Below are 27,596 nucleotides of genomic sequence, written 5' to 3'. Positions count from 1 at the left end.
AAATAAATAAAATTTTAAAATCTACTACGCTACTATTTGACAAACTTTTGGGGTTTGTACTACAAGGTAAAACTGGCATGTTGCCAGTATATGAATGATTCAATCATCATCTCTTGTATAACTCTGTGCAGAAAGTGTTATGAAGGTATTCTAGTCTTAGGCTAAACATATCCTTCCGTCATACTATCTTATTTCATGTAATGAAATGAAAAAGGAAACCATTTGCATGAATTATGGAATGCTCAGAATTCTATATCCTGATGATAAATTGAATATGCACATGACTAACAAGTGGCTGAGGAAGGGGTGCAGAAACACCCACCCCCTTCCCATCCATCCAAGAATGTTTAAGTTATCCAAATTTGGGCAACCGCCATCTGATATTCAGGCAGCGTCGCTCTAATATTGGGGCACCAAACTACTGAGTCTATTTTTAATTACCAGTATAGAAAAATTATTTAAAAGTTCGCTCGCTCGTTAAATTTAGAAACTGGAAGATTTTATCGGAGGATGAGACGTCAGTCGCCCCTGACAATGCTATAGATCCATACGCATTCAAGATCTCTATCTTTTTATACAGATGTATATCGGTTTATAAACACTATCAATAGCATTTTAGACTACCGCCAAAAAGTCAACAACAAAATATATATCGTTAAAATCGAAAGGTATTTCTGCGTCGATTCACAAATTTAAAGTAGGTCTTTTGTAGATTGGCAGAAATGAAGCAGAAAATAACCTCAATTAAATTGCGATATTTCGTAACACTGGAATAATTTGACAGAATGCATTGTCAGCTATAATACGGCTTATTGCGAGGGATATTGGCATATTTTCCACCCATAATTTATGGGTTTGTCATTGCTAATGGTGCGTCATTGTATTCATTTTTATAGTGGAGATCGCACCAAGCGCTTAAAGGCAATATTCGTTGCATCGTTCCCTTTCAATGTCGTGCTTTTCTGTGGTTTTATGTATTACATTTTCTACTATTATATGACTCCATGTTGTTGTCGTTGGTAAAGTAAATAAACAATCAATCATTCAGTTTTGGCACGCACTAGGACTGAAAATCGATTTGTCAATTGCCTTATACTACAAGCATGAATAGAGGATAGAAGCATTCTCTGGCAGCCTTTTTATCGAATTTCTAGGATTAGATCCCCATTTTAATACTGTTCCCTCCAAAATATAATTGTATTCGTTTTATAGATAAAGTTCCAGTTAATGAGCCTCTATCAAGTATTATAGCTTCTGTCATAACAGCTCATTAGTTTGAACATGTGAATAGTTTTGTCATGTATAATACACGTACTGTCTTTGGTATTAATGATGTAGGAAGCATTGATTTACCCAAATCGATATTTAGGTCCTCTTTATTAAAATAATCACAGTAATGATGAAGATAGGGGTGAACAGGAGGAGGAGGAGGAGGGAAAGGAGAACGGGAAAACATAAAGGTCGAAGAGGAGAAGGGTGATGAAAACGAGACGGGAGAGCTGGAGAGGGAAGAAAATAGCAAGGAGAAGGGGAGGAGAAAGAAGAGAAGAAGAGCAAGGAGGAGGACGAAGAGCAGGAGAAACAGTAGGAGAAAATGAGGAAAGGGGGAGGGGAGATAAAATATAAAGGAGAATTAGGAAGAGAAGAGGAATGGGGATGAAAATTAGGAGGAGAGGACTTACGACAAAAAAGCTAAAGATATTCCTAGATATGAAATGATGTACATGTCTATGATGTATATATCTGGGGTTTTTTTTAAGCTCCAAAAGAAAGATAAAAACAAACACCACCCACAATTTTTTTATAAAAATACATATATATATATATATATATATAAATATTATATAAATATTAATAATAAACAAATAACCATACAAACAAGACGGAAAAAACGTAGTTCAATTCTAAATCAACTTGTACATGTAGGTCGGGTTATGGGAACATTCCATTAGAATAATAGATTTTATAAGGGAAATTATTTTTAGATAATTTTTTGTTGCTGTTGATGAATATACCTGTTGGCGATTTATTGATTTATAACAGAAGTCATGGAAAAGAGAATTTAAAAAAGAACTAGGTTCGGTTGAAGTATTCATTGGGTGATTTATGGGGGCTTATGAAGTAAATGATGTTATACAGTTCCTTGTATTATTTATTTATGTCAGAAATTCAGGTGTAATTTATTTTGATAATGTGACACACCAACTAACAAAGATACGAGACAAAGGGGTAATGGGAAAGTATTGCCTTGCTTAACTTTTTGATGTGTCAGAGAAGAAATGATGTTGATGATGATGTTGATGATGATGATGATGATGATGATGATGATAGCGATGGTGATGATTGTGATGGTAATGATGATGATAGTAATGATGGTGGTGATGATGATAATGATGATCATGATATTGGTGATGATGATGGTGGTGGTGGTGATGATGATGATGATGACGGTGATGATAATGATGACGACAATGACTATAATAATGATGTTGATGATGATGGTGATGATGATGATGATGGTGATGATGGTGATGATGATGATGGTGATGATGATGATGATGGTGGTGATGATAATGATTATTATGATATTGGTGATGATGATGATGATGATGATGAAAATGTTGATGGCGGTGGTGATAAAGCTAATGATGATGATGATGGTGATGATGATAATAATAGTTACGATGCAGATAAAAACATATGGTGAAAGGGATTATTGGGGAAAAGATTGTGATAATGGTGGTGGGGATGATGATGAAGATGATGGCAATTTCAATGATGATAATAACAATGATTACCGGTATATGTTCTTTGGCACATACACACACAAAAAGCAAGATACACATCTATTCATTTATTTTTCATGTGAATGAGTTTTAATTTATGACATGGTACATCAGAGATATGTACAAATAGAGATAAGTGATATTTAAAAAGGCTTACATTGACTGTCGTGAAATCAACACAATATCAATAAAAACATATGGAAAACTATAATTACAATCATTAAAAAAAATTCATACTGCAGTTAAACATCCCTTCTCTGATTTTAAATATACATATACATGTAGCTCCATCTAATTAAAATAAATATAAAAGGTAAATCTTTGCAGCTTTGTACAGCTTAGAGAGGAAATAACTTATTATGTGTATACCTTTTGTCAAGTATAAAATATCAAAAGGGAAGGCCACCCTTATATTAATTAATAGAAGCAGAAAAAATGAGAGAAACAGGTCAATAAAAGTTTGAAAAAAATCTGATTAAAAATAAGAAAGTTAAGTTACGACCAATCATACACGAATTGGCAAATCTGTGAAGTATCTTTGTAAGGTTCCCTCATATTTGCTGTGTACTAAAAACAAAAAAAATCTGAAAATTCCATTTTCATGCTCCCTTAACATCATTATTGCAAATGTATACAACCCTAGTTGAAACCCATTATCAATAACTAAGAAAACGTCATTTTATGAAATTTCTGTACAGAACAAATTGGAGAAGACCTGCAAGATACATCACGGTGTTGACAATTTTTGTTTCACTGATGACAACTTTACAAATTCATAACTTAAATTCTTTTAATCAGACATTGCGCCAACTTTCACTAATTTATTTCTCTTGTTTTGCTTCTGTTATCCAAAACAGCTAATTATTAGGGTGGACTTTCCCTTTCAACCATAAGAAAAATTAGATGTTACAAAACATGACAAAAAATGACAAACATAGTAATTTTAGTGCAGCACTCAGAATATAAAGACATGAAATCATGTTACATCACTCACAAGTAGTGTGACTCATAATTTAATATTTTCTATTATTCCAGTTTCTCTTATTTGACAATATACCCTTTTCCTGATTGCTCTCTAGACATATCACCAATTACGAACATGAAAGAGTCACCAATGTAGAGAAGAGACAATTTGATTGTGTTTTCCTGAAGGGTGGTCAATACTTTACAAGCAATACATATGTTTTTTTAATCGTACAGTGACAATACTATGATAGTGACAAAATGACAGTAAACATATCTCATAAAATCTTAAAAAGCATGTTTCAATTCAGAGGGTAGCAGAAATTGAAAAGATTTTTGTTCAAGGGATTAAAACAAAAAAAGGATTTAGCAGGAAACTACATGCAAGCAGGTATATGAAGATAATTCCTATAGCATAACAAATTTAAATCAATATCACCTCAAATAATATATTATGTGCCGATAAATCCAATTACTACTCTGAACTCTTTCTTTATAAACAGAGTATCCAGACATTTAATAAATATTGCTCTTTCATATAAAATCATGGAACAAATACTTTTGCATAAATAAAACATCTATTTCTATATAATAACAATTGTCTATGATAAGGAAAAACATATATAATTTACATTTACTGACCAGAATTAAACCCGTCACATAAAAAATCAACTAAATGCTGCACCTGGTACAATGGATATGATCTCCACAATCTGAATACAACTAATATAGGGCAAGAAAGGCCACTTTCTCCTTCACCAAACCAAAATATTCTAAAAGGTACTAATTTATGCTACCAAAAATAAATGACTCCAAATGATTCTCAAGTATGGGTTGTAAGATAATCAAGAAAACGAAGACACTGTAAAGTGAAAATATCAAGCAATGATTTATGTGGAAACTAAAGGCAAAATTCTAGTTGTGTTTAGCAAACTGATGTTGAAATAAAGTCAACGAAGTAGGGTAAAATGATCACATTTAATTCACAAGAAACGCAAATATTATATTTTGTAAAAGTACCTTTGATAACCAAATATCAATTTAACTCCTACATGTTCAAGGCCTATATTCATTGCAAAAAAAAAAAACTATTTCCAAATGATTAAAGAAACTGTCCAATTTCAATTAACACTATTAAACAGAATTATACTGAAAATGTCAACATTTACTCAAAAAAGGCACCAAGGAAGTGACAATTATACACCTCAATGTCTGAAAATTGAAACAGATACAAAGTGCTTTAAACCATACCAAATTCAAATTTTGACAATTTTTTAATTCAATGATGATTCTTTAATGCATATATCTCTAACAACTTAGATGATGTTGACTTCTTAAATATATGCAGAACAAAAATGAGCACAGTGACGTTTGTACATGTAGATCATGATTATATGTTGTTTTATGTGATTTTTTATTACACATACTAAATTACTTGATTTGCGATATTATTGATATCCAATTGTTCCAAATATACAGTCTATACAAATATGTACATTTATTATTTACATGCTAGTACTTCTACTTTCTACACTGCATTTGTATACAAATCAGGAATTCAACCATAACTACCTGTATTCATAATTAAAATTAGGATGCTGACATTGTAAACAAAACATGCATATGAGCTTTTCACTTCATTTTATTTATTTAGTTAATCACGGTAGCTCGCTTCAGCCTCAACAGCTGTTCTTCAGAAAGTTTGTGTGAATTGAATAAAAAAAAAATAATGTAATATGCCCCTATGGGACATTTAATACATGAAACAAAAAGAATAATTGATGAATAATTGCATCTGAGTTGTCCTTACTAAACTTGCTGCAAATGATAGGTGAATACCGGAGTACCTTCTTACTTCAAAGATTATTTCAATTATTATATTTTCTTGACCAGAAATACACTTTCATTCATATATTTCATAGTTTTGTGTTTCAATTCAAAGCATCATCAATACATGTACATGAATGGACTCTGTTAAACGGCTTCATATATCATTCAATTTTCATCAAAATTTCATCTGTTTCTGCGCAATCATTTGGCTAGTGCAGACTCCATAATTATCTTCATCTTTTGAAGGCCATTTAAATTTGCTTCTTTGTAATATTCCTAAATATTCCATGTTACATCATATATAGCCAGTAGATGAGCGAGTATCACAAATATGTGTTTTTCTTGATATCTTTTATTAGTTATAAAGGTCAACATCTTCAGTAATGCTCAACTTATCCAAATGCAATCATCATCAAATTTGGGGGGTCTAGCAACCATATTTCTTGCAGCAAAATTTGAATATTGATAAATCTGTCTTTTTTTTCCCCTTAGCTCATATACATGTATGCATGCTAGTGTTATGATCAATCAGATTTAAATCTGGAAAACTTTGTAATCATACGACTCTGCTCCTCAAAAAGACTAAAGGTCTTGCAATCCATACTTAATGAGAAACTTTGGAAATACATGCATAAGTTTGACTTGAGAAAGTGGAAACAACACAGAAAGGTAACATTCTTCTTTTTCATATTGGGTGATCTCTTCGATATGAAGGGTGAGACTAGGATAGCGTACACACGTGTATCCAATAAAACAAATTAGCATCATTTGCAACAATTCTCCTCCATCATATTATGTAGATGCTACAACAGCTACACAATGAGCTGGAATTAGTTTACGAGTAGCCTTTAGATATGAATAGAAATAAATTTGCAGGCCTGGGTCTCTACAAGGTTGTGGTTCAAATGAATTGTAAAGAACCACTTTATTCATCTTGCTCTCTCCCCTATTGAATGGATAAATCTCTAAGCGCCACATCGTAAATGAACGTTATCGCTTAATTTGCTTGAAGCTAGACCAAAGGATTGTTGATTTTTAATACAACAAATTCATATTGTATTCTTAACATACCTATCTGCAGTTACGATACAAGAATTTCATAATCATTTTGATGATATTTCTCAAATATATTTTTAGTCTTCATGGATATAATTCATAGAAAGTCTACCTATCTTTCATTGTTAAATTCTCTAACAAACTTTGATATGAAAAACATTAGGCTAAACTAAGGGGGAAGTCCAATCTGATACCTAGTTTGTTTCAATAAAAACAGAAAATGAAGATAAAATAATAAGCATTTAAAAACGAAATAAGAAAAAACCCTGTGATTTACCTATCGAGCAGATATAATTTTTGCCATCATAATTTTTTTTTTCTTTTTTGTTGATGCAGGAAGGTATTTTTAGAGAGGTAAGTATAAAAACATGTGCCAAATAATGACATATCGAGGGCACTGATCTAAGAAAGTACCTATCTCTGGAGAAAAATTGAAATTTACAAAATTTTGATATGACCTCTATTTCCCCCGTGCTACAGCAATTTTGATGTTGAACGGTTGTCTTTCTATCTTCTCATAATGAAAATACTCCTAGGGGGTGGAGAGGGCATCAATTATATCATATATGTGTTTGTGCAAATTATTTATAAAAGTACCTGGAGAGTAATTAATGCAACTGAACCCATATTTGTCATTTACCCTGGATTTTAATCAAGATTTATTAAAAAATCCTCTTTATTCTATTCCATTCATTGCTGTCACCTGAATTTCAATGCATGCGTGATGGAGTGTTATCTTTTGATGTAGTCCTAGTTTTCATCCAGTCTTTACCTAAGCCTTAAAATTGATGCCAAGCTCCCCTCTCAGTCCCCTTCTAAATTTCAACCAATTCTAACAAACAATGTTCATTGAGGCGCACACGGGTCAAGGAGTTCTGAAAGCACCCCATCTTTTAAACCGCAGATCATTCATCACGCGAGATCCACGACACCTGCCTAAGTATGCCTAACTATTATTTCAACAACCAAAAATAGCTGCACAATGAAAGCTCATGCCGTGTAATTTACCACCACCTCTCCCATTTTCCGCTCATTTATCAAATTATGAAATTAACTCGTCACAAAATCTCCTTCATCACTTCTCTGTTGTCTTTTTGTTGTTTGTTCTTTTTTATTCTCCGCTTCTTCTCCCCCCTGGTTGAATAAGAAAATTAATGATCTCATAAATCTTCTATTGTGGCTGTTATTTTTTTACAAATAAATATTTAGGATAAAGATTAGTTGAAAAGAAACAAACTGAATGGGTGAAAACTTAGAAGTGGTACTGGGGGTGATGGCATTCTTCAGTTAAACTACAGGACAACGACACCGTTTCATAAGGTGTAAAATACCACGACACCAAAAAGTTTTAAAGGATTATTTGAAATTGTAAAAAGTTGGATAACACCAAAAAAAACATGCATTTAAAAATTATACTAGCAAGAAGTAAGGACTAGTCTATAGGTGTGAATACCACCACACCAAAGAGATTTAAAGAATAATTTGAAAATTATAAAAAGTTGGATAGCACCAAAAAAATATGCATTTAAAAAAATTGTATTAGCAAGGACTAGTTCATAGGTGTGAATACCATACCACTACAGAGATTTTTTACAAAATGAATGGAAATTTCAATGTTAGAGAACACAACATTTTCCAGCTTTTAAAATTATGCTAACAAGAACAAGTCATCTTTATGAAGCATGGATACTGTAGCTTGAAAGAGATTTAAGGAAAAGTGGGAATTTAAATTTTTAGCCCGAAAAAGATTACCAGCTTTTTGCATTTTCTTTAAGTTTCACTAATCTTTTAATATAGACAAAATCCTTACATTGACATTTTGTCAATTTTTTTTAATTTTTTTTTTTTTTTGGGGGGGGAGGAGGTGAAGAGGCAAAGAAGCTGTGAATTGAGGGCATCAATTAATCAACACAGTGCTAAGTACTCTAATATACCTAGATGTATTTAGAACAAATTACATATCTTTACTGCCCTTAATCAATGATTTACGAGTACATAGAAGTTTTCTAGTCTTTATCATTAATTCCACCTTAAAAAGCCACTGACTTTTCAATTTCAATTTGTTACGCACAAGTAATGCTCTGCAACAGTTCAGGTTGCGCTTTTTCAATAAAAATGTTGAAATTGAATATTTTCTTCCAGCTGCACCATACAGGTATGTACAACACTTCAGGAAAACGATAATTTCTTGGCATCATGACAAATACTCATATAAGTACATGCATACCCTTGCAATAATGGCACTGCGACGAGACCACATGTCTCATGTTTTTTCTCTTTCATTTTGTGTCAATAATTGAGGAGAGAGAGCACAAAAGGTTCTTAAGGAATATAGTCACCCTAGCTAGGGGCAAAGTGTGAATTCATCAATTAGGCCTGCATTTCTAAAGGCCCGGTCACACAGAGGGGACGCATGGGGGACGCACGGCCGGCGCATGGAAAATTTGCAATTTTGGCCAGTGCGTTGTCGTGCGCCCAACTTTTGTCGAAGCTATACAGCTAGCTGACACCAAATGCATAGCGCGCTGGACGCATACAGGGCGTATACAGGGCGCACACAGGGCGCACACAGGGCGCACACAGGGCGCACACAGAGCGCACATGAAAACAACTTCCACGAATGCACAGCGTGTTGCTAGCGCGCTGGACGAATGATCCACGCATGCACCGCGTTCTACGACGCACGGCCAGCGCATTGGAAATCGGAAAAGAACGTGTGCCTAACTTTTGTCATAATTTTGGAAAAGCTAGCGAGCTGACACAAAATGCACGGCGTGTAGCTAGCGCGCTGTGCGTATACAGGGCGTGTGCTCCGCGTTTGTCTGGCGCTGGTCTAGCGCGCTCCACGCATGTCTGGCGCTGGTCTAGCGCGCTCCGGCGCATGTCTGGCGTGCCTTTGGCGTGTATATTCATGCGTCGAGCTCAGCGCACGTTTTTGAGCATGCTCAAAAAATCCCGACGCACACAGCGAATGACGACGCATGCATAGCGCTGGTCCAGCGTTGGTCCAGCGCGCTCGACGAACGAGTAACGAATGATGACGCACGCCTAGCGAACGACAACGCACTGGCCCAAATTGCAAATTTCCAATGCGCTGGCCGTGCGTTCCCCATGCGTCCTCCCTGTGTGACCGGGCCTTTAAGGCTACTTCAAATTACTTTCCATTGTATTATTATGTAGTTTCTACATAATGGTTGAAGGAGTAGGACCAAACACTTTGGAGAATCTGTGAGTGGTCCAGGTTGATGCAAGTTTCATAATTTTCACCATCGTCATAACGCATAACCAGTGAATCACAGCACTTTTGTCGTTGGTGCAAGTGTCAATTGTATATTGACATTAGAAGAAAAATTCTGAACAAGTCGTGAAGGTTTCATGTTGTGAGAGGTTTGCCTACTTTGCAGCATACTTGCAGATCTCACCTGCAATCATTTGATTGTCAAGAAAACTATTGGCACTGCACAATTTCAACAAAACCAAAAACACAAAGCAAAGCGGCCTGGTAACTCTTTTGTAGTCATTTGTACAGCATGTTACGCATTTCCTATTCATCTAGCCTTTATATTAAATATCCAGGCATTTACTGGTTTCAATCTTTGGTTGCAATTTCCAACACATCTGTGGCAGCCATTCTAAAAGTTTCTTTTTACTGCTGTTTTAGTGATTCAATTTCATACCGCAGAATGACTTCCCACACCATAAATGTAAAAAAAAAATGTCTTGGGTAAAAGGTGTAAAAAACGTTATTTCAACCAAAATATGAATTTTGAAAATGGAACATTCCATTTGGAAGAGAAGACATCATGAAAGCACTTCCTGTTTATTGAACAGAACATATTTGGCAATTCCTTTTGCGTAAGATTATTGAGAAGAAGATGAGGAAAAAAAGAAACTCTCGCCTCCATTTTATACAATAAAAAACACACAAATCGCATGACACATGCTTGTTATATACATGTACATATATTACTTTGATGACACTTGTAATTAGAAGAAATCATTGAATTTCAAACTTTTCATAGATAATCTGTATCATAAAGCTGACAAAGTGACAATGAATATATATGACAAAATGAGCAACATGACATGTATTTAGGCACACTATAATGAGTAAAAGATATCAAACAACAGCTGTATATACATACAATGGTAAACAAACAAGGTGACAGAATCTCGATACACTTGTATCACGGGAATGATTGAACAAACCCTGTCGTAAGGGCCCTTCCATTTCACTGACAAACAGCAAATATAACTATGAATTATTCCCAAATCGATCTCACAAATTCAGTGTGAAAAAAATATGTACCTACATGTATAGGACGCTATGACATTTTCTCTCGGTGACAATTGCTCCAGACTTTATTTTATCAATAACCATAGGTAGGGTTGCATTATAATTTAGGATTAGGGATAGTGTTGCCGCTGGGGTTGAAGTTAGTAATTCATTTAAAGAAATTGGCTGCTGAGCAACTATCACTGGAGCATGTGTCACATAACGATCTATCGGTGTTGCATGTCCTATCTCGTAAATTTGAGCCGGGTCTTCAGTAAAATATTTCTGGCAATGGTAACATCGCAACACTGTTTAAAATCAATACCTTTTAGCTATGAAAATCAAGAGGCCACTTTGGGATCAACTTATTCAGATACTTTATAGTTATAATTGTCATTAACAGTGAATTGGAGCTGCCCTTCATTTACATTCTACATTAAAATAAGCTCATTTTCCAGCATTAAAGCAATAAATAGCACTTTTTATTATAAAAAAAAGAAAGGTCAGTTAGCATCACATATACATGTACAATTTATGTGCAAAAAGTGCTGTTACTGATAAATAAAGTACACCGTATATATGCCTAGGGAAAAAAGGGTGAAAGAGAGAGTTTAAAAGAGAATTATTGATTCTCTATTATGGCAAGTGGTACTTGGTCGCCGTATAAAAAACAAAAATGAGTGGACAAAAAGCATTATGCAATAGTTGTCTACATTAAAATCTCACTTTAACATAAAGTGATTGGTTAACTCTGCCAGCACTTCTCATATCAAGGTACAGAAGATGCCCCATACTGTCATATTTCTCTAACTTGGAACTGACGAGATTATAAAAAGTTTTATCAGGCAAGACAAACAAGTTTGCTTGAGGAACAAGAGATGGCCAATCCCTGAATCCTTTGGCAAGGCATTTATCTACAGCTACCACTCTCCATCCAGGAGTAGCAAATGGCTACCTGGTGGGAGGTATACCCTTAAAATGCTTACAGCACCATGATGCTGCTTGGCTACAGCCTGGGTAGTATCGGTACTCTGTGGGTGTCTTGAGCATCCCTTGGGATGGTTATGTGTGCAATATACTTTATGTAATACTATAATTATCATTCATTCACACTATATCTAACGAATGGTACTTAAAAAAAGTAAGATCTACCATTTAATAGGCAATTAAAAAAACAAACATGTTAAGCATCCTGCCTTTTTGAAAAAATAGGGAGGCCCTTTTTTTTCTCAAAATGGCTGCTTGGTACATTTTCCCAGACAGTCGGGCTATTTTCAAGATGGCCGCAAGCATATTTTTTTCAAATTCAGAAAGAAATCATTTTAGCAGTATGTTTCTCATGCTTCTTCATTGAAAAAAAAGAAAAAAAGGAGGAGGCCTCAAAAAAGGAAGCAGACGGAGATGCCAAACATTAATATTTTTTAAATGGCCATATAAAAAGAGTACTATAAAATGGGGGCAAATATATACCGAATGGCAATCGTGCACATCTGCATTTGCAAAACACCCTGCCACAAGCAATGTAAAATTCTTAATTCATTATATTTCCATATTACTTGTGAAGGCCTATAAGATTTTGTCAGCATAAATCGTGGAATACACTGTACATGGATCCACTGTGATCTTTTATTATTTTGCTCTAGATTTAACTATTACAAATAATGCAATTTGCTACATGTGCCCCAAGTTTGATAACATAAATAACTTGTTGATATATATGATCCAATCAGCCCACGATTGCTCTACTTTGTCTTGAATTCATTGAAGAAGATATTGAATGTTTGAATAATGGTTGAATATCTGCTCAGAAATACCTTCAGCGGAATGCTTTGAACACACAAACAGAGGCAACACACAAGCACGTATTCATCAGGAACACGCATTCCAAAACACACATACATGCCAGCATACACCTAAATGTACCCTCCTAAATTATAAAATAGCACCAGATACGTGTCCGCTTCACTTTCATAAATAGATACCGACATTCTAAAATCTATTACAATTATGTAAGAGATAATGTTTTATACAACATTTTTTACATGACTTGGTGTCATTGCACATTCATGTGTTTATATAATCCTTATATCACAATGTCACATGCTTGGTGTCTGTTGCCCTTGCATCAATTCAGCCCCATTCAGACTTGATGTACAAACCCCCTCTCTTTAAAAACTACGGCGTCAAACCATCGTGTGAAAATGAATGGCAAGTGACAATATGTTGGGCTATAATAACATAGATATGCTCAACAATGGCTCTGTGTATTTATACAAATTGTGAAATATACTAATGCTTATCCCATTTAATTTTGCCAAAAAATTGCATTATTTCTTAATTGGCCTCATTCCTCAAGTTTGAAGGGGCCTTTAGCTTTATACTTGTTCTATAAAATGAAGACATCATCCTGCTTACTTGGTGTTAGCAGCATCTCTCTCTCTCTCTCTCTTTCTCTCTCTCTCTCTCCCTCTCTCTTTCTCTCTCTCCCTGGCTTTCTTTCCCTCCCTCCCTCACTGTGGTATTTTAAATGTTTGATGTGCTTCGTGCTTGATGTACACCCAACCCTGTACGTGTGTTGACTTACTGACAGAGGGTGTGTAAGTCCTCACTTTGATGGTAAACTCCTCACCACTGGCGTTAAAGTGCTCACATTTGTTTTGTACAACTCACATTGGGGTTTGGTAGTTCAAACTACTGGCCAAGGCTTGGTTTTGCTGCAACTGACGTTCTTCCGCATCAGATGGGAGAATCTATTAAAATGATAAAAGATAATGATAATTATGATTGATAAATTCTCATCGAGAACATTGGATGTAAAGGACTTATATAAACCATAATAATAATAATAATAATAATAATAGGCATTTGTATAGCGCCGTCTATCTAGACAATGCTATTCCTAGGCGCGCAAGAAAAATAAATGAAATGACTTGTATTTGTGTATCTAATATCACACAAGTCAGTGAGTACTTACAGTGCATTTGATATATACATTTAAGTCTTTTTTGATACCCTAAATTATGATAAGTTTTTCCATTGCACTAGTTTTACCACATCACACTTAAAATTTGCTTGAACACTACAATTTCAAGCATTCTAAGTTTGTACCCCCATAGTTGAACTTTACATAACTCTTCAAAATGAAAAGTTTTCAAGCAAATCACAATAATAATAACAAACTCACATGCAAAGATTTTTATTTAAAAAAAATCCCCCTCCCATGTTTACATTTATCTACATGTATGAATATTAGGGTTAAAGAGATGGTTGAGTTCTGGGAAGAGGTGAAAAATAATTTGTGAACGTTATCATTGTATTATGCAAGTGTGGAAGAACATCAGATAAAAGATGTTCCCTGAAAAGCATGGCTCTTCAAATGCCTTAATATTCTAAATATGGCCTCTAACATCATAAAAAATCGGGACAGATTTTTATGCCACATGTTCGTGAAGTCCCATATACATCTATCTGTGTACAGTGCTCGTAACTTTATGAAGTCTGGGCCTAATTTCTTATCATTTTGATGATTCCAGAACATTGCAGTACACACCAATACTTATATGCTAGATGATCAACCCTTTCTGATCGATTCACAAGTTTCTTTCACGATGTAATTGCATGACCAGGGGGGTGTTTCACAAAGATCCTATTAAAGTTGAACTTATCTCTAAGTTGGACTTCAAAATTATGGAAAGCTGGTAGCATCTTTGAAAATATTTTGTAGAAGTTATTTTAAAAGGCATAAAATGTTAATTCAAATCATTCATATTTTCTATTATCAAGGAAATGTCATGTTCTTGATGTGTACTTTATGAAAAGTCTAAAATACTTGAATTTTGTATTTGAATATATTTTATTTTAAGGCTACAAATGGCTCTCCATAATATTTAAGTCCAACTTAGAGTAAAGTTCAACTGAGGATCTTTGTGAAACACCCCCCAGAACTAAACTTGTTTTTAAAGGTGGAAATCAACAATCATCCAACTTGAGACTCACCCTGAATACGTTACTGACTCCAAGCACACAGGACATGGTACGGCTCACATAGCAGAGCACGTATTTACTACAGGTATCTTCAGGGAAGTAGCTGGCACCAAACCTCACTTTACCAAGACCAGAGCTACTCTCGCCGTTGGAGTCGGCCCATACGTAGGTGAGGTAATGCTTCTGGGCGGTGTTGAACCCAACCTGCAAGGGAGATTAAAGGGGAAAATTAGACATTTCGGATAATAAAATCTATTATATACCTATCTTTAGTATGTTGAATAAATCTAGTCATCTGATTGGTCAAAATCGGAGTTGTGATTTCAGCCATGCCCGCCTACCAGTCAATAGTTTTTTAAAAGATGCCCGTTGCCCCAGGTAACGGGCCGCATAAATACATTTTGCTGAGATTCCCATTGGTTTACGTGTAAAAAGTTTCTTTGTGCGAGTGCAGATACTTTACAGTGCTTTTTGTCTGCGATTCCCGAGTGATCGGAACATTCAGGGAACTTTTCAGCAAAATTTACAGACAGTGTCTCAGATTCTCTGTGATTTTTAAACCAGTCTTTACTCAAGAAAAGGATTAGGTAAGAAATAAGAATTCTTTGTAGATTTTTTGTGAATTCGGTATATAAAAGATATATCGACAGCTTTAATATTCGAAGCATACCTTTTTGTATACTGGCTCTCGGGGACGTTACATTCTGATATGACCCCTCTGCGCCCTGGCGTGTCTCGGGGTCATATCAGGATGTAATATCCCCTTGAGCCTACAGAAACAGCGATGCCTCTCATAGCAGTCAATATATCTATACAATGTATTTGTTATATATTATCTTTAAAAAAGCCCAAATTAAATCTTCTTACTTTACAAATCAAATATTCCCACTTTCAGTCAAGCAATAATAATTTTTGTTAAAGCACATCATATAGTAAAACATCCCTATGAGCTAATGCTATGACCTGGAATGATATACCGGTAGGCAGAAAGGATATCAAAACAAGTAACAAATTAATGTCAAAGTAGCTATTTTAAAAAATAACTACCTCGACTTTGATTTGGTACACCGAGAAAAAAATGGCTACTTTCTGAAGAAATCAAGCACCCAAAAATGTAAATTGTTATAGCCTTTATTATTTCCACACAACTTCTAATCAATCAATTGTTCACGTCTCATTTTGTGATTCTTGGTAAATCTACAAGTATCCATGTCTCTAGTCACTGGTCATTTCATAAAATCTCATTTCATTTAATATCCCTTTAATATATTTCATTATTTACTTTTTTCATTGTTATCTTGTATGTTACCATGTGGATCAATATGAAAAACTGCTTTGGCTGATATTGTCATCCTGTATAAATATTTTAAAATAAATAAATAAATACATAAATAAATATCAATTTCCATTGACTGGCCTCACCTTGTAAAGTCCGACCCAGTCCCAGTTACTTGTTTTTGTGTCAGGTAAGACCGTATATGAACACTCTGCATCCTGCCCTCTACTCCATGACTCAACAGGTGTGAACGATACCAAAGGCTGGGCATCCTCTATTGTTATCTGTGACAAAAAAAGAGGAAAAGAGCTGTTTATTATTTTGGTATTAGAAGAAAACAAGTGATATACAATACACTAAAAGAATGAAAGTATATTATCTCTCATTGTGAATATAAATGTTACAATGAGTATGAGCAATGCTAAAGTGTCATAATGTGAATACAAAGATAAAATATTCTGCAATCAAAAAACAGGAAAAACAAAAGGAAAAGGAAAGTGAAGGGCAGAGACATTATATTCTGCATTATGTTACTGGGTGCTTCCAATTGAACTTTTCATCATGTAACTATTACAATTTTCTTTTCATTATTATTATTATTATTATTACATAGAAACTTAATACCATCACTATTGCATCTTCTTCTCTTAAAATTTCATAGAATAAATCATCACTATTAGAAAGGAGATTGTTGATTTGGCAATGATCCAAAGTCATCATGAGGCAATGGTGTGAGGGAAGCACTGATCTGGGCCCTGTTTCATAAAACTTGTTATTGGTAACAAGTGCTTAATTTCTATGACAAATTTGCTCTGAGCCAATCAAATGCCACCATTTCAGAAGCTAATGAAACAGGGCCCTGCCTGTACACGGTCTGGTAGAAGGAAGTAGCCTGCATATTGGATACTGACCCACCACAAGAGGGAGACATTTGGCTACTTTGATAATGGCATGTGATGCATGGATATCTTGTTTTGATTAAAGATAAGCTAGAGTTTTGGTAATTATAGAAAATAAATTCTCACAGAATCCAACAAACCTTATACTGAATGTTCAAGATTACAAATACATGACATGTACATGTACCTAACAATTTTGGTCGAAAATGTATAGGGGCTGATAACTCAATTGGTCATTGAATCAACAACAAAATAGCCCTGCCCCCAAATACCACAGTAACCGACTCTGCTAGTGTTATGAACATCAAATTTTTCACAGGTCACCATCTCCCAGTAAAGTATTAATCTTCACTGCACGCTACGGCCAGAAAACAGGACAAATTCCATCCAGTATTCCTACACCTACAACAAATCAACAGTGTCACCCATGGGTGAAGTGTGGGGGCACTTGTTTATGATGTGTTTGACCAAAGTTTGGTTTGACTAATGACTACTAACTGTGCTCCACTGTGAACTTGGTTAATTAACAGCACTTAGCAGATTCCGGCCCCAAGCTGATAATCTAATAACTCAATTGGTCATGGAATCAAAGAGAACCTAAGCCCTACCAGGAAAAAAAAAAGACTCTGCTTGCCTTTCACCTATAATCCCCCCCCCCCCCTTCCCCCCGGGCGAAGGGTACATCTAGGGCACTTGTTAATGATGTGTCTGACTAATGACTACTTAATGTGCTTCGCTGTCAACCAGTTAATTTATACACTTATCATATTCATTAAGATAAAGATTGGAAACAGATACTGATGACAAATTGTCATGTGTCTTATGATAATTGGACTTTGCACTGAAGTGGGCGAGTCTGATTTTAAGAAACATATTTTCCATTAAAGGCATCGTTTAACAATGTTACATCTGAAATCTGAAAAATTTCACTTCAAAATGATCAAGAAATGCCTCAAAAAATTAAAAATCTTTGAGTGACCGGTTTTACCATACTCATTTTTCCCAATAGACTGTAGTGTTACAAAAACCGTTAGGAAAACGCAAAATTTGATTTTGATTTCTAATCATAAATATCTTGATAATCAGACAGGCGATCGTCTTGTAAAAATCATGGGGTTCCTGACCTAAAGGTTTATAATTATCATTGCAGCATGAGCTAAAGATTTTGTTTCAGAATCTGAGGCAAGTTACCGGATCCCTTTAAAAATATTGGTCCTTGACCTTTGAATGCATACAATTTCGACAATCATTTACAGCGCAGCATTGGAAATTGCCACACTATGCAGAATTGCACATGTGAATGTGATAAGAGTTAATCATGGATAATCCACAAACCCGTTGAATATGAAATATGAAGATTCATGAGCTTATCTGTTCCTTGATGCTCTATTTTTTTGCCATGTTCCATCATAATTTTTCCCTCAGCTAGCTGAGAGATTGCCTCAATAACCCGGAATTTGTTAAGGTCTCACGGCAGGAAAGAGTTTAAAATAAGTGCAACACCGGCAACTATTTTTACACAATCGTTTGTGTGCTACAATATACAGATTTGTAAAGCAAACCATGCTGACGTCATTTTCTTTCATTTTGTTATTTAAAGGGAGTGTATCATGCAAAATACTGGTTAACGCCATCAACGTCTTCTTTTGGACAACTGCACATAAACGAATAAACTTGAGTAACTGAGTCAGCGCGCGCTAGCGTTCGCGAAACAGACCGAAGTGCTCCTCACGCTTTGGTTTCGCGTATTTTGCACGCATATGAATGCTGCAGTCGCGTCGTCCGTAGTCGTATTATACTCGATTGGCACCGGGTAGGGCCACAGGAAAGACACATAATCTCTTCATGACACACTCCCTTTAAGGTGGTCTACCATGTCATGTGGAGAAGTTGTGAAGGAGGCATTATAGTTAGCTTGTCTCTTTCAATAGTTTGCATATAACTGGTACTGTCTCCAAGATATACTACTAAAGAAAGCAGGAGAACAATGTGGGGAGCACATACCTTGGCAAGAAACTCGGCACTGACTGGTCGATGGTCACTCCAGAGTATATCTGAGTGCGCATGGTAGGAGAGTTGTGTTATGCTCAGGTAGTTCTGATCTATGCTGGCACGTAGGTTGACCTTCCATAAGATCCTATCGGTCCACGCAGGCGATCTCTGTTTAGGACTGAAGTAAACAGAGGTAGGGGTATTGAAGATGTGTGTATTACAATGCCGACTGCAATGATAGATATGATTATGATAGTGATGGTGATGAGGAGTAGGAGGAGGATGATGATGAGAATAGTTATAGTAAAGAAGATGATGATAATGAGGATAATGACAATGATGCTAATGTTAATGATGATAATAAAGTTCTACTCAAGAAATTGAAATTTAAGACAACACATGTTAATACATTGTTAAATATTTGTAATCATATAAAAGCATGGTTTCATTAATCTCACAATAAACGCCCACATCACACATCCTTCAGATAGGACGTTACATGGAGGCCCTGTGAAGAGGAGAGTCACCACGTTTGCACGTTAAGAACTCACTGCACTATTCGTATAGGAGTAGGGGGAAACACTGGTGTAGTAGCCCTCCTGCACGCCCCCGATTAGTTATACAGCAAGGAGAGACCCAAGGGTTTAGTGATTAAGTTCGCTTTTTGCCTCCCACGCACAGGTGACACCTAATTAATAATAATAATAATAATCATATGGGACTACAAAAGGTCCTGGGAAACCCAAAAGACCCTAATATCTTGATCAATCTTTCCATTTTTTCACAGCTATTATTTACTTTCTGTAATTTTCATTTGGTAAAAAGCATTTACTTCAAGTTATTAACATTTGATGTAAACAATGCTGAATGGTGTGAAAATCTCAACTTTTGGCATATATATTTATTGCCAGAATTCAAAGCCTAAATTCAACTGGTTCATGAAATTGATGCTGTACCTGGTATCATATTCATTTGACTTCAAATCAAATTTATAAGTGGGCATGAAAGTGATGAGTCCCTCATGAAATCCGTTGAATGCTTTCTTTTTTCTCATGCTGTTCAGGAGCTGGTCTTTCTCCAGCAGAACATGAAGTTTCTTTGGGGATGCCAGGAATTTAATGGCCTCCGTCGAAAGGTCTTCTATCCGATAGTTCAGATCGCCAAACCACATAACGTAGCTAAAGAGAGAGTTGGACACAAGTAGAGACATACATGTATGAGATTGGAGACAAATAAAAAAGAAACGTATCGATATGTAAAATTAGGATATATCTGAAGATGGAAAAGTTATAATTGGTTCTGTAATCATAAAAATAATTACACACAAGTTGACTTTCAAATAACACATAAATCTTCTCTTCCTTCTACCATATATGCAAGTCCTCATTTAACTTCTCAAAACCTTCCAATATTTCTGTATCTCCATTACTTTTGTTTATATGAACATCTTTAAAAATACTTAAAGCTTTATACAAACAAAAGAATTTTAGCTTGCTGACTCATATAAACACTACACATGTCAGCCTCAAGTATTGCACTTAATAGGTAAACTTCTATCTATTATTGTATCGATACCAATAAGTCATTATGAAACTATCCAAACAAAATTAATGTCTTCCCCCTGACCTGACTAGAGTGAATGTATTATTGATACTTGAGAGAAGGAAAAAGAGTACAAGTGAGGCTTTTACTTTCACTTTTCATTTAATCTTTATCTTATTGATTCATGTTGCTACTGTTCTGCACTAAGTAAATTCTTGTGCATCTTCTATGATGGTTTGAAACTCTATATCTCTCTTCTAACTCCCAAAAATGATGTAACATCCTCAACAAATTATTTGGTTCGACGTACTCATGGTCCAGAATTGAGGATGTATTGCACTGTGGAAATTCTTGAGTTGAGATGATGGTCTGGAACTCTTTATCTCTCTTCTCCCAGCCGTCTTGGTGAGGTGAAAGATGTACGTTGAGAAGACAGATACTCCTACCATAGCAGTCAAAGCGAATGGTTACTGCGCCTTTATTACCCTAGTTAAAAACACAGACCACACAGACACTTATGAATGAATGAGAAATAATCATGATATAAAAAAAAACCTAAATAACTGATATAATGTTGTTAGCATGGCTTTATTAAAACTGGAGAAAGGCAATGTCCATAAACATGTATGCTCTATTACAAATGTGACAAATCATGACCCAGTCATTGCCCATAATTCATAATTACTGATAGACTGACCTACATTTGTTTTTACTAACTAATAATAGAGTGGTACAAATAGCATTTTCTTTGATTTTATCTATTAATCATATACATCATGAATTTCTCTTTGAAAAGCAAATGGTCACTGCCCATTCATTTATCTGGCAACAATTATTCATTTCATAGATTTTTATCAAAGTATCATCACTACCGGTATTTAGAAATCAAACAGGTATGTTTCCCCCATTGATGTTGTTATTCCTGGCATCGTGTCACCTTTAGGCAATGACATACATGTAAGTTTATGGGTATCTTTTTTGTATTATTTGTAAATTCTACATAGCAAATACTTGCACCGTTATCCGTGTGCTATTTCTGCAATCAAATGAAAGTTATATCCTTCTCTTAAAGTTACTGATATGAATAAAATAGCTTCAAGATTGATTCCACCAGAATAGAATCTTCAATTTTCAATGACAAAATATAAGTTTTAAAAAAAATATTTCAGACTTACCCAGACCCCTCCTAATCCAGTCCTTGTGAGTGCTGTCTGAACATTATGAATGAAGGGAAGATGTGGCATTCTCACGTACAGTAATATAACCAGACCTTGAAGTCTCACAGAGTTGATCTAATGAAAATAAATCACATGTTGTTTATTCATCTTTATTCAAGAAAGTATACATATGATATAACATAATAATAAAGATGTGACATAAAACCCAGGACAGAGATTTGTATTACATCAGATGCATCTCATGCAGGGCTAAACAATTACAATACACAATAACAAAACGGAAAAGAGAACATCATAATGTTCTAAATGATAACATTAATAATTCCTAAGAAAATAGCAAATCAAAACAAAACATCCAACAACATTAATAATTGTATAATCTATATGAAACATTCACAAAATGAAAATAATCCTTTTATATAATGGTAGTAGTTCATATGACATCTTCATGAAGCTTCAAATATGAACCTTTGACAGATCTTACTTTAAAAGATTGAGAAAATAAAATAATAAATACAGGGCTTGAAATCTATTTTGAGTAGATTGCCATTTGGTAGGCTTACATCCTTTGTCCAAGGTTGAAATTAGAATTTTGTATAGGGTAGGAATTTGACCATGTCCATAAATCCATTGTTACCAGAGCATATGTTGAAGGGTCCAAGCTTCCAAACTTATCCTTCCTTTTTTCCCACTGGTAATGTGGTGTAGTGGATGTCATTGGATCATGAAGTACAAGATTTGAGTCTCTGCCACATCGCTTTCATCATTAATCTACATTTTCCACACTTGACCCAGGTCTGTTAAATGGGTACTGGTAGGAAGAAATTCATTGAACCACACCTGCCTTACCAGGGGAGCCGAGCTATAGCCAGATGATAATTTCCAAAGCTCTATGGCAGCCCACAGGTATAATATTATCATTACAGGAAAACTTGTTTGTCTATTTGGACCACTCAAGGGAGCAAGAAGGACTTTCTTTATAGGCAGGTGATCTTCATGTACAGGTTCATTTAGTACATGTTCCAATGAGACACTATTCCAGACAGACAAAAAATGTTGCAGTTTTAGACAAGTGGTCTTTCTATACAGGTGGTTGATAAATGAATTCTCTGCAGTTTGAAGTCCCCTTCATCGACTTACCATGACATAACCCTTAGGGCACACTATGCTTGAGATGACCTCAGTCCAGGGGTCATCGGAGAAGGCACTCTGTATGAACTCATGAGGCTTAGAACTGACCTCCTGCAGGCCCCAGATGTACATGTCGGGAGCATTCTGAGTCTGAATCCATATTATGTCCTTGAAGGCTTCGATGGGAGGTGGTTCCTGGATCGCCACATTCCATGTACTTACACATATTCTGCATTGCCGTGAAGAGAAGATGGACAAATATTAAATATACTATGTATCCCTTTTGCAGCCAACATCAAATTCTGTAGAACTTTGCAGGAATTATGAATATGTCATGTATGTCCTATCTGTGAAATTTAAATGTTAGCAGTGCCCTAATATTCAAATTACATGTATGCAAGAAAACCTGTTTACTCGCGGGTCTTCACTGTCAGACACTAATGAGTGACTGACTAGCTTTTTTTCTTCTTTGGTATTAATATAAAATGAGCTGTAAAGGGTACATGAGCATTTGTCTACATCAATAACCCACTTCTTGTAATGGCCCAAATTAAACTGATTGAATCTTTGCGCAGCATAAAACTTATGACCATTCGGAACAATGGTCTGAAAATCAGACTATTACTAGCTGGCTCTATAGCTCTTAAGTCGATTTGACAACTAATAGTCGTTATTATCCCACTTTAAGACATTGTCAAGCCCCAATTTTTTTTAGGGAAGTTCTAAATTAGTATTATCTTTCAAATGTCGTTGGAATTTAACCTTTTCATTTTTTTGGCCTGCAAATGCCAAAAAAGAATTTATTCAGAAAAAAATTAAGCTACATCCTTGAGTTCTTCTTCCTGTCCTCCTCCTCCCTCTACTCCTCCTACTTGTTATCCTTATCCATCGTCTGTTTATTTTTTTCCCCTTTTCCTTCTTCATTTAGTTCTTCTTCTTCCTTTTCTTTTTCTTCTCACACTCCTCTTCCTCCTCCTTCTTTCTTCTTCTTCTTCTTTTTCATCATCCTCTTCATCTTCTTCTTTTTCTTCTTCCTATTCCTCTTCTTACTAGACCCTATATCTCATCCTCCTCCTTCTCATTTGCCTCTTTTTCTGCTTTTTCTCCTCTTTTTTGAGATTCCTAAATCACTACTGTCACAATAAAAATACATGTGGTAGAAAATATGATGTTTTCAAAACTCTACTACCACACAAGCAAAATTTATAGAGAATCCAGATTGAGGCATGCAAAATGAGCCACTGTTCATTCATTTTTGTAGAAAGCTATTCGTTATGTGTACCATAATATATAGTGGGAATTTGTTCTCTCAACAGGCTTTACATTATGCAAGTTTGTGTATTTCACGAGATAAACGAGAATGAAAGTGACTGATGCAGTTATGATATTCATACCGTCAGTACCAGTGAAGCATCAAACACCTTCTTGATCCTTTAGTATTATATATTTGTTGTAACTAACATAAACAGGAACAGTTATATCTTCACACACACAAACAAACAAAAATTCATTGAGAATGCGACACCTGCAAAAATATATCATGGTTTGAGGCTAGCCTCGCCTTAATTTCTTGATGACATTAGACACTTTTCTTGATTATACTTAACATGGACATACTCTCTCGTAGGCCCATGTTCAAAATGACAATGCTCACGATCAAAGACAAGGGGCAGGCGCCTTAAAGGTTTGATTGAGTCCCAGTTGAGAAGACGTTTGATAAACTGAGTAGTAAATAAGTGCCGCACAACATCAAAGTTAATAGGTGGGGCACTATAGTCGCGATGGGCCTGAGCAGTTTTGGGTAAATTTCATCTTTCATAAATACTTATGTCACCTAAAACAATACGTGTAGTATATTAAATGAACTCACCTAAGTTCTGCCATTATTCATTCTCACTCTAAGTCTAAAGTCTCTAAACAAAAGAACCGTAATCAACTCGATAGCTTTTCCTCCACTCGAGATCCTCTCAATGAACGATTGTAAATATAAATACGATCGCATACCATTGATTGCGTATTGGCGATCGACATTCTTCTCAGATGGCGCTGCCCCCTCCCAGGGGCGGATCTAGCTTTTTGCCAAGGGGGGGGGGGGGAGTGGGGTTGACCAAGTGGCGGATCCAGGATTTTTTTCTAAAAATCGCGCCGTTTTACTGTTACACTTTTTCTTCTTCTTTTTTCCTTCTTTTTGTCACCCCTTTTTTTCTTCTTCTTTTCCACTTGGCCGCCCAAGGGGGGGGGGGGTAAATCGCCGACCCCCCCCCTTGATTCACCCCTGCCTCTCTTCTCCCGTCCCCGCCACGTCAGTTCCCTGGCCGCCCTCGATCCGCCACCCCCCCCCCCCCCCCATGTGTCTCATTACCCTATCACCAGATAAACTGGAAAAATTTGTCTAATTTGGAAGAAATAAAAAGAACCATTACTTTTTTTTTATTTGCCTAATTTATGCCACCCCCCCCCCCCCCTCCATATTATAAAATTCATAATACGTTTTTTGTTTTGTAAAGATGCATGCGATCATGGCCTACATATTAGTTTATCGTCATAAAAACGAGTATATATATTTTTTTTATATTGTAGCTCACGTCATATCAGAGATAGAAAATTAGATCTCGTAAAAGACGACTGAAAACAAATTCCATGTTTTGAATAAATTTCTTTAATTTGTATGCACTTAGGCATATCAAAAAATAATTATTTTTAAATGTTATCCCTTGAAATCATTTTGAGAAAAATATATTAACACAATATTATAATTTACACGAAACTGATACATCAATTCTATGTAGCTTAAATCGATCAAATCAAAAGTAGGCATATCGGACCTAAACTTGTCCTTGAGGGCCTAACAATGTTCCCTCAAGGCCCACATGGACCTTTAAAAAAAGCATAGGAATACCCCGGGTTGGGGGGGGGGGGATACTCACATATTAAGACATATCGGGGATTTGCCTCTCTTATGGGTCACTTTTTCACACAAAAAATACCTAAACATGGGTCCCATTTTCAACAAAAATATCACTAAACATGGGTCCGTTTTTCAAAAGTTCCAAATTTTAGGGTGCTTGCGTGGCATAGGCCTACATCCAACAATTATTGTGAAAAAAAATGATGGGCCTTTATTTCGAGAAAATCCCCTAAAATGGGTACCCTTTTCTACCAAAATGACCCTTAAAAATGGGTAGGGGTTTCGAGGCTTGAGCGGCACACCCCCGTCCAATCCAAATCTGAGTACCCCCCCCCCCCCCCAAGGAGGCATACAAATAACCCCTGCCCGGTGATCCAGTCCCCATCACCCCCTCCCACACACACCAGCTGTCATTGTATCATGTAGCTGCTTAATTATTGCATAAGAAGAAATCACTTACAAAAATGGATGATCCGAAAGTATGATTTTAGGGAAAGGTCGCAAAACATCTGAACCAGTAACGTACATCAGTCGGACAATAAAATCACATTTCCTTCTCCGTGTAACGGGGCAGGTAAAAGCCCCTTTAAAGTGTTGGGATGTTGTTTCTTTACATTTTGACAGTTTACCTTTTTGGATAAGTGCATTATTTAGGTGCATGAAGTATCATTTTGTATGTTTTAAAAAAACTTGAATCGGTTTTTTTATATCAACATTATAAGAATTAAGAAGTGTGCTCCAAATGTTAGAACATACCCAATAGATACCCCAAAGGTCCCGATCCGCTATACACTAACTTTAAATTCAGCTTATTCATGACCGGGCAGAGAGAATTTACTTTGTAAATTTGTAGATATTCATTTTGGCCTCTCCATAATTATTTGTACGGTATATGTACTACCAATACTAATATAAGGCAACATAACATATAAGACACCCTCCAAGTCGTTTTAGGTTTTTGTTTTGTTGAAAGGAGGAGAAACTGGACATCCCTCGGAAGGCTCGGGTAACCTGGAAAGCTTTGGGTGAAGTTTAAGTGCACTGTAAAAAAGAATTTGTTCATTGGTAATTTTTACGTATTTTTTCCATGTAGAATTTACTTGAAAACATTAGTTTTGCCACTTACGCACTAAATTTAAGTCTTGCTAACTCAAACTTTCAATTTAGTATAACATACGTGGAATATTTAAGTAAAATCAAATACATAAGAACTTTAAGTAATTTCAGCTTGTATTAATTTAGTAATTTTAACTCAAAATCAGAAATTATACGTATTACTCAAACAATTTATGTTGATTATTCTTATCTTTTTAAAGTAAGGACCGATGCAGTGCGTAATAGAAATATTTACATAATTTATGAATATTCATTAAGACCAAATTAAACTCTTTTTTAAATAAAACAATTCTTTTTTGTGGTTGAATGAAAATTTAAGGACTTTAAAACATTTACTAATTCATTTAACATGGCTAAGCAAAGACAAGACAATTTGTAATTGTTACCCAGTTCAAAACAAATCAAAACTTGATATTTCAGGAAATTGTCAACCAATTTTCCTTTTAAGATGCTACGATCAAGTATATATAAAATTTGGAGCCTTTCAATATGTGTCGAATTGAAGCGTATGTAATAGTTTGTGATGGTGGTAGATATATGTATATACGGTTAAATCTTAAATAGAAGTAGTGAATGATTAGTGGATGTTACTTGTAGATGGGTACCAAATCGTGCAATATGTAATCCTATCATAGCTTTTATTTAATTATCTAAAACAT

The 27,596-nt window shown here is 35.4% G+C and overlaps 1 protein-coding gene across 1 annotated transcript; it reads right to left on the bottom strand.

The window, feature by feature from the left end:
* Positions 1–13,426: 13,426 nt before the first annotated feature.
* Positions 13,427–24,852, bottom strand: LOC115918367 (phosphatidylinositol 4,5-bisphosphate 5-phosphatase A-like). Its single transcript, XM_030975416.1, has 9 exons — positions 24,784–24,852; positions 22,923–23,142; positions 21,780–21,896; positions 20,915–21,090; positions 20,019–20,240; positions 19,075–19,240; positions 16,318–16,455; positions 14,908–15,099; positions 13,427–13,661 (listed from the first exon to the last, which is right to left on the bottom strand). Exons 1-9 carry the CDS (start codon positions 24,795–24,797, stop codon positions 13,578–13,580), a joined length of 1,329 nt encoding a protein of 442 aa, XP_030831276.1. The 5' UTR covers positions 24,798–24,852; the 3' UTR covers positions 13,427–13,577.
* Between the last annotated feature and the right edge of the window lie 2,744 nt (positions 24,853–27,596).

Source organism: Strongylocentrotus purpuratus, unplaced genomic scaffold (assembly GCF_000002235.5).
Source record: "Strongylocentrotus purpuratus isolate Spur 01 unplaced genomic scaffold, Spur_5.0 spur5_contig_867, whole genome shotgun sequence".
In the NCBI taxonomy this organism is placed as follows: Eukaryota; Metazoa; Echinodermata; class Echinoidea; order Camarodonta; family Strongylocentrotidae; genus Strongylocentrotus; species Strongylocentrotus purpuratus.
Note: the sequence above shows the minus strand (reverse complement) of the source record. Positions and strands in the feature narration are given on the sequence as shown.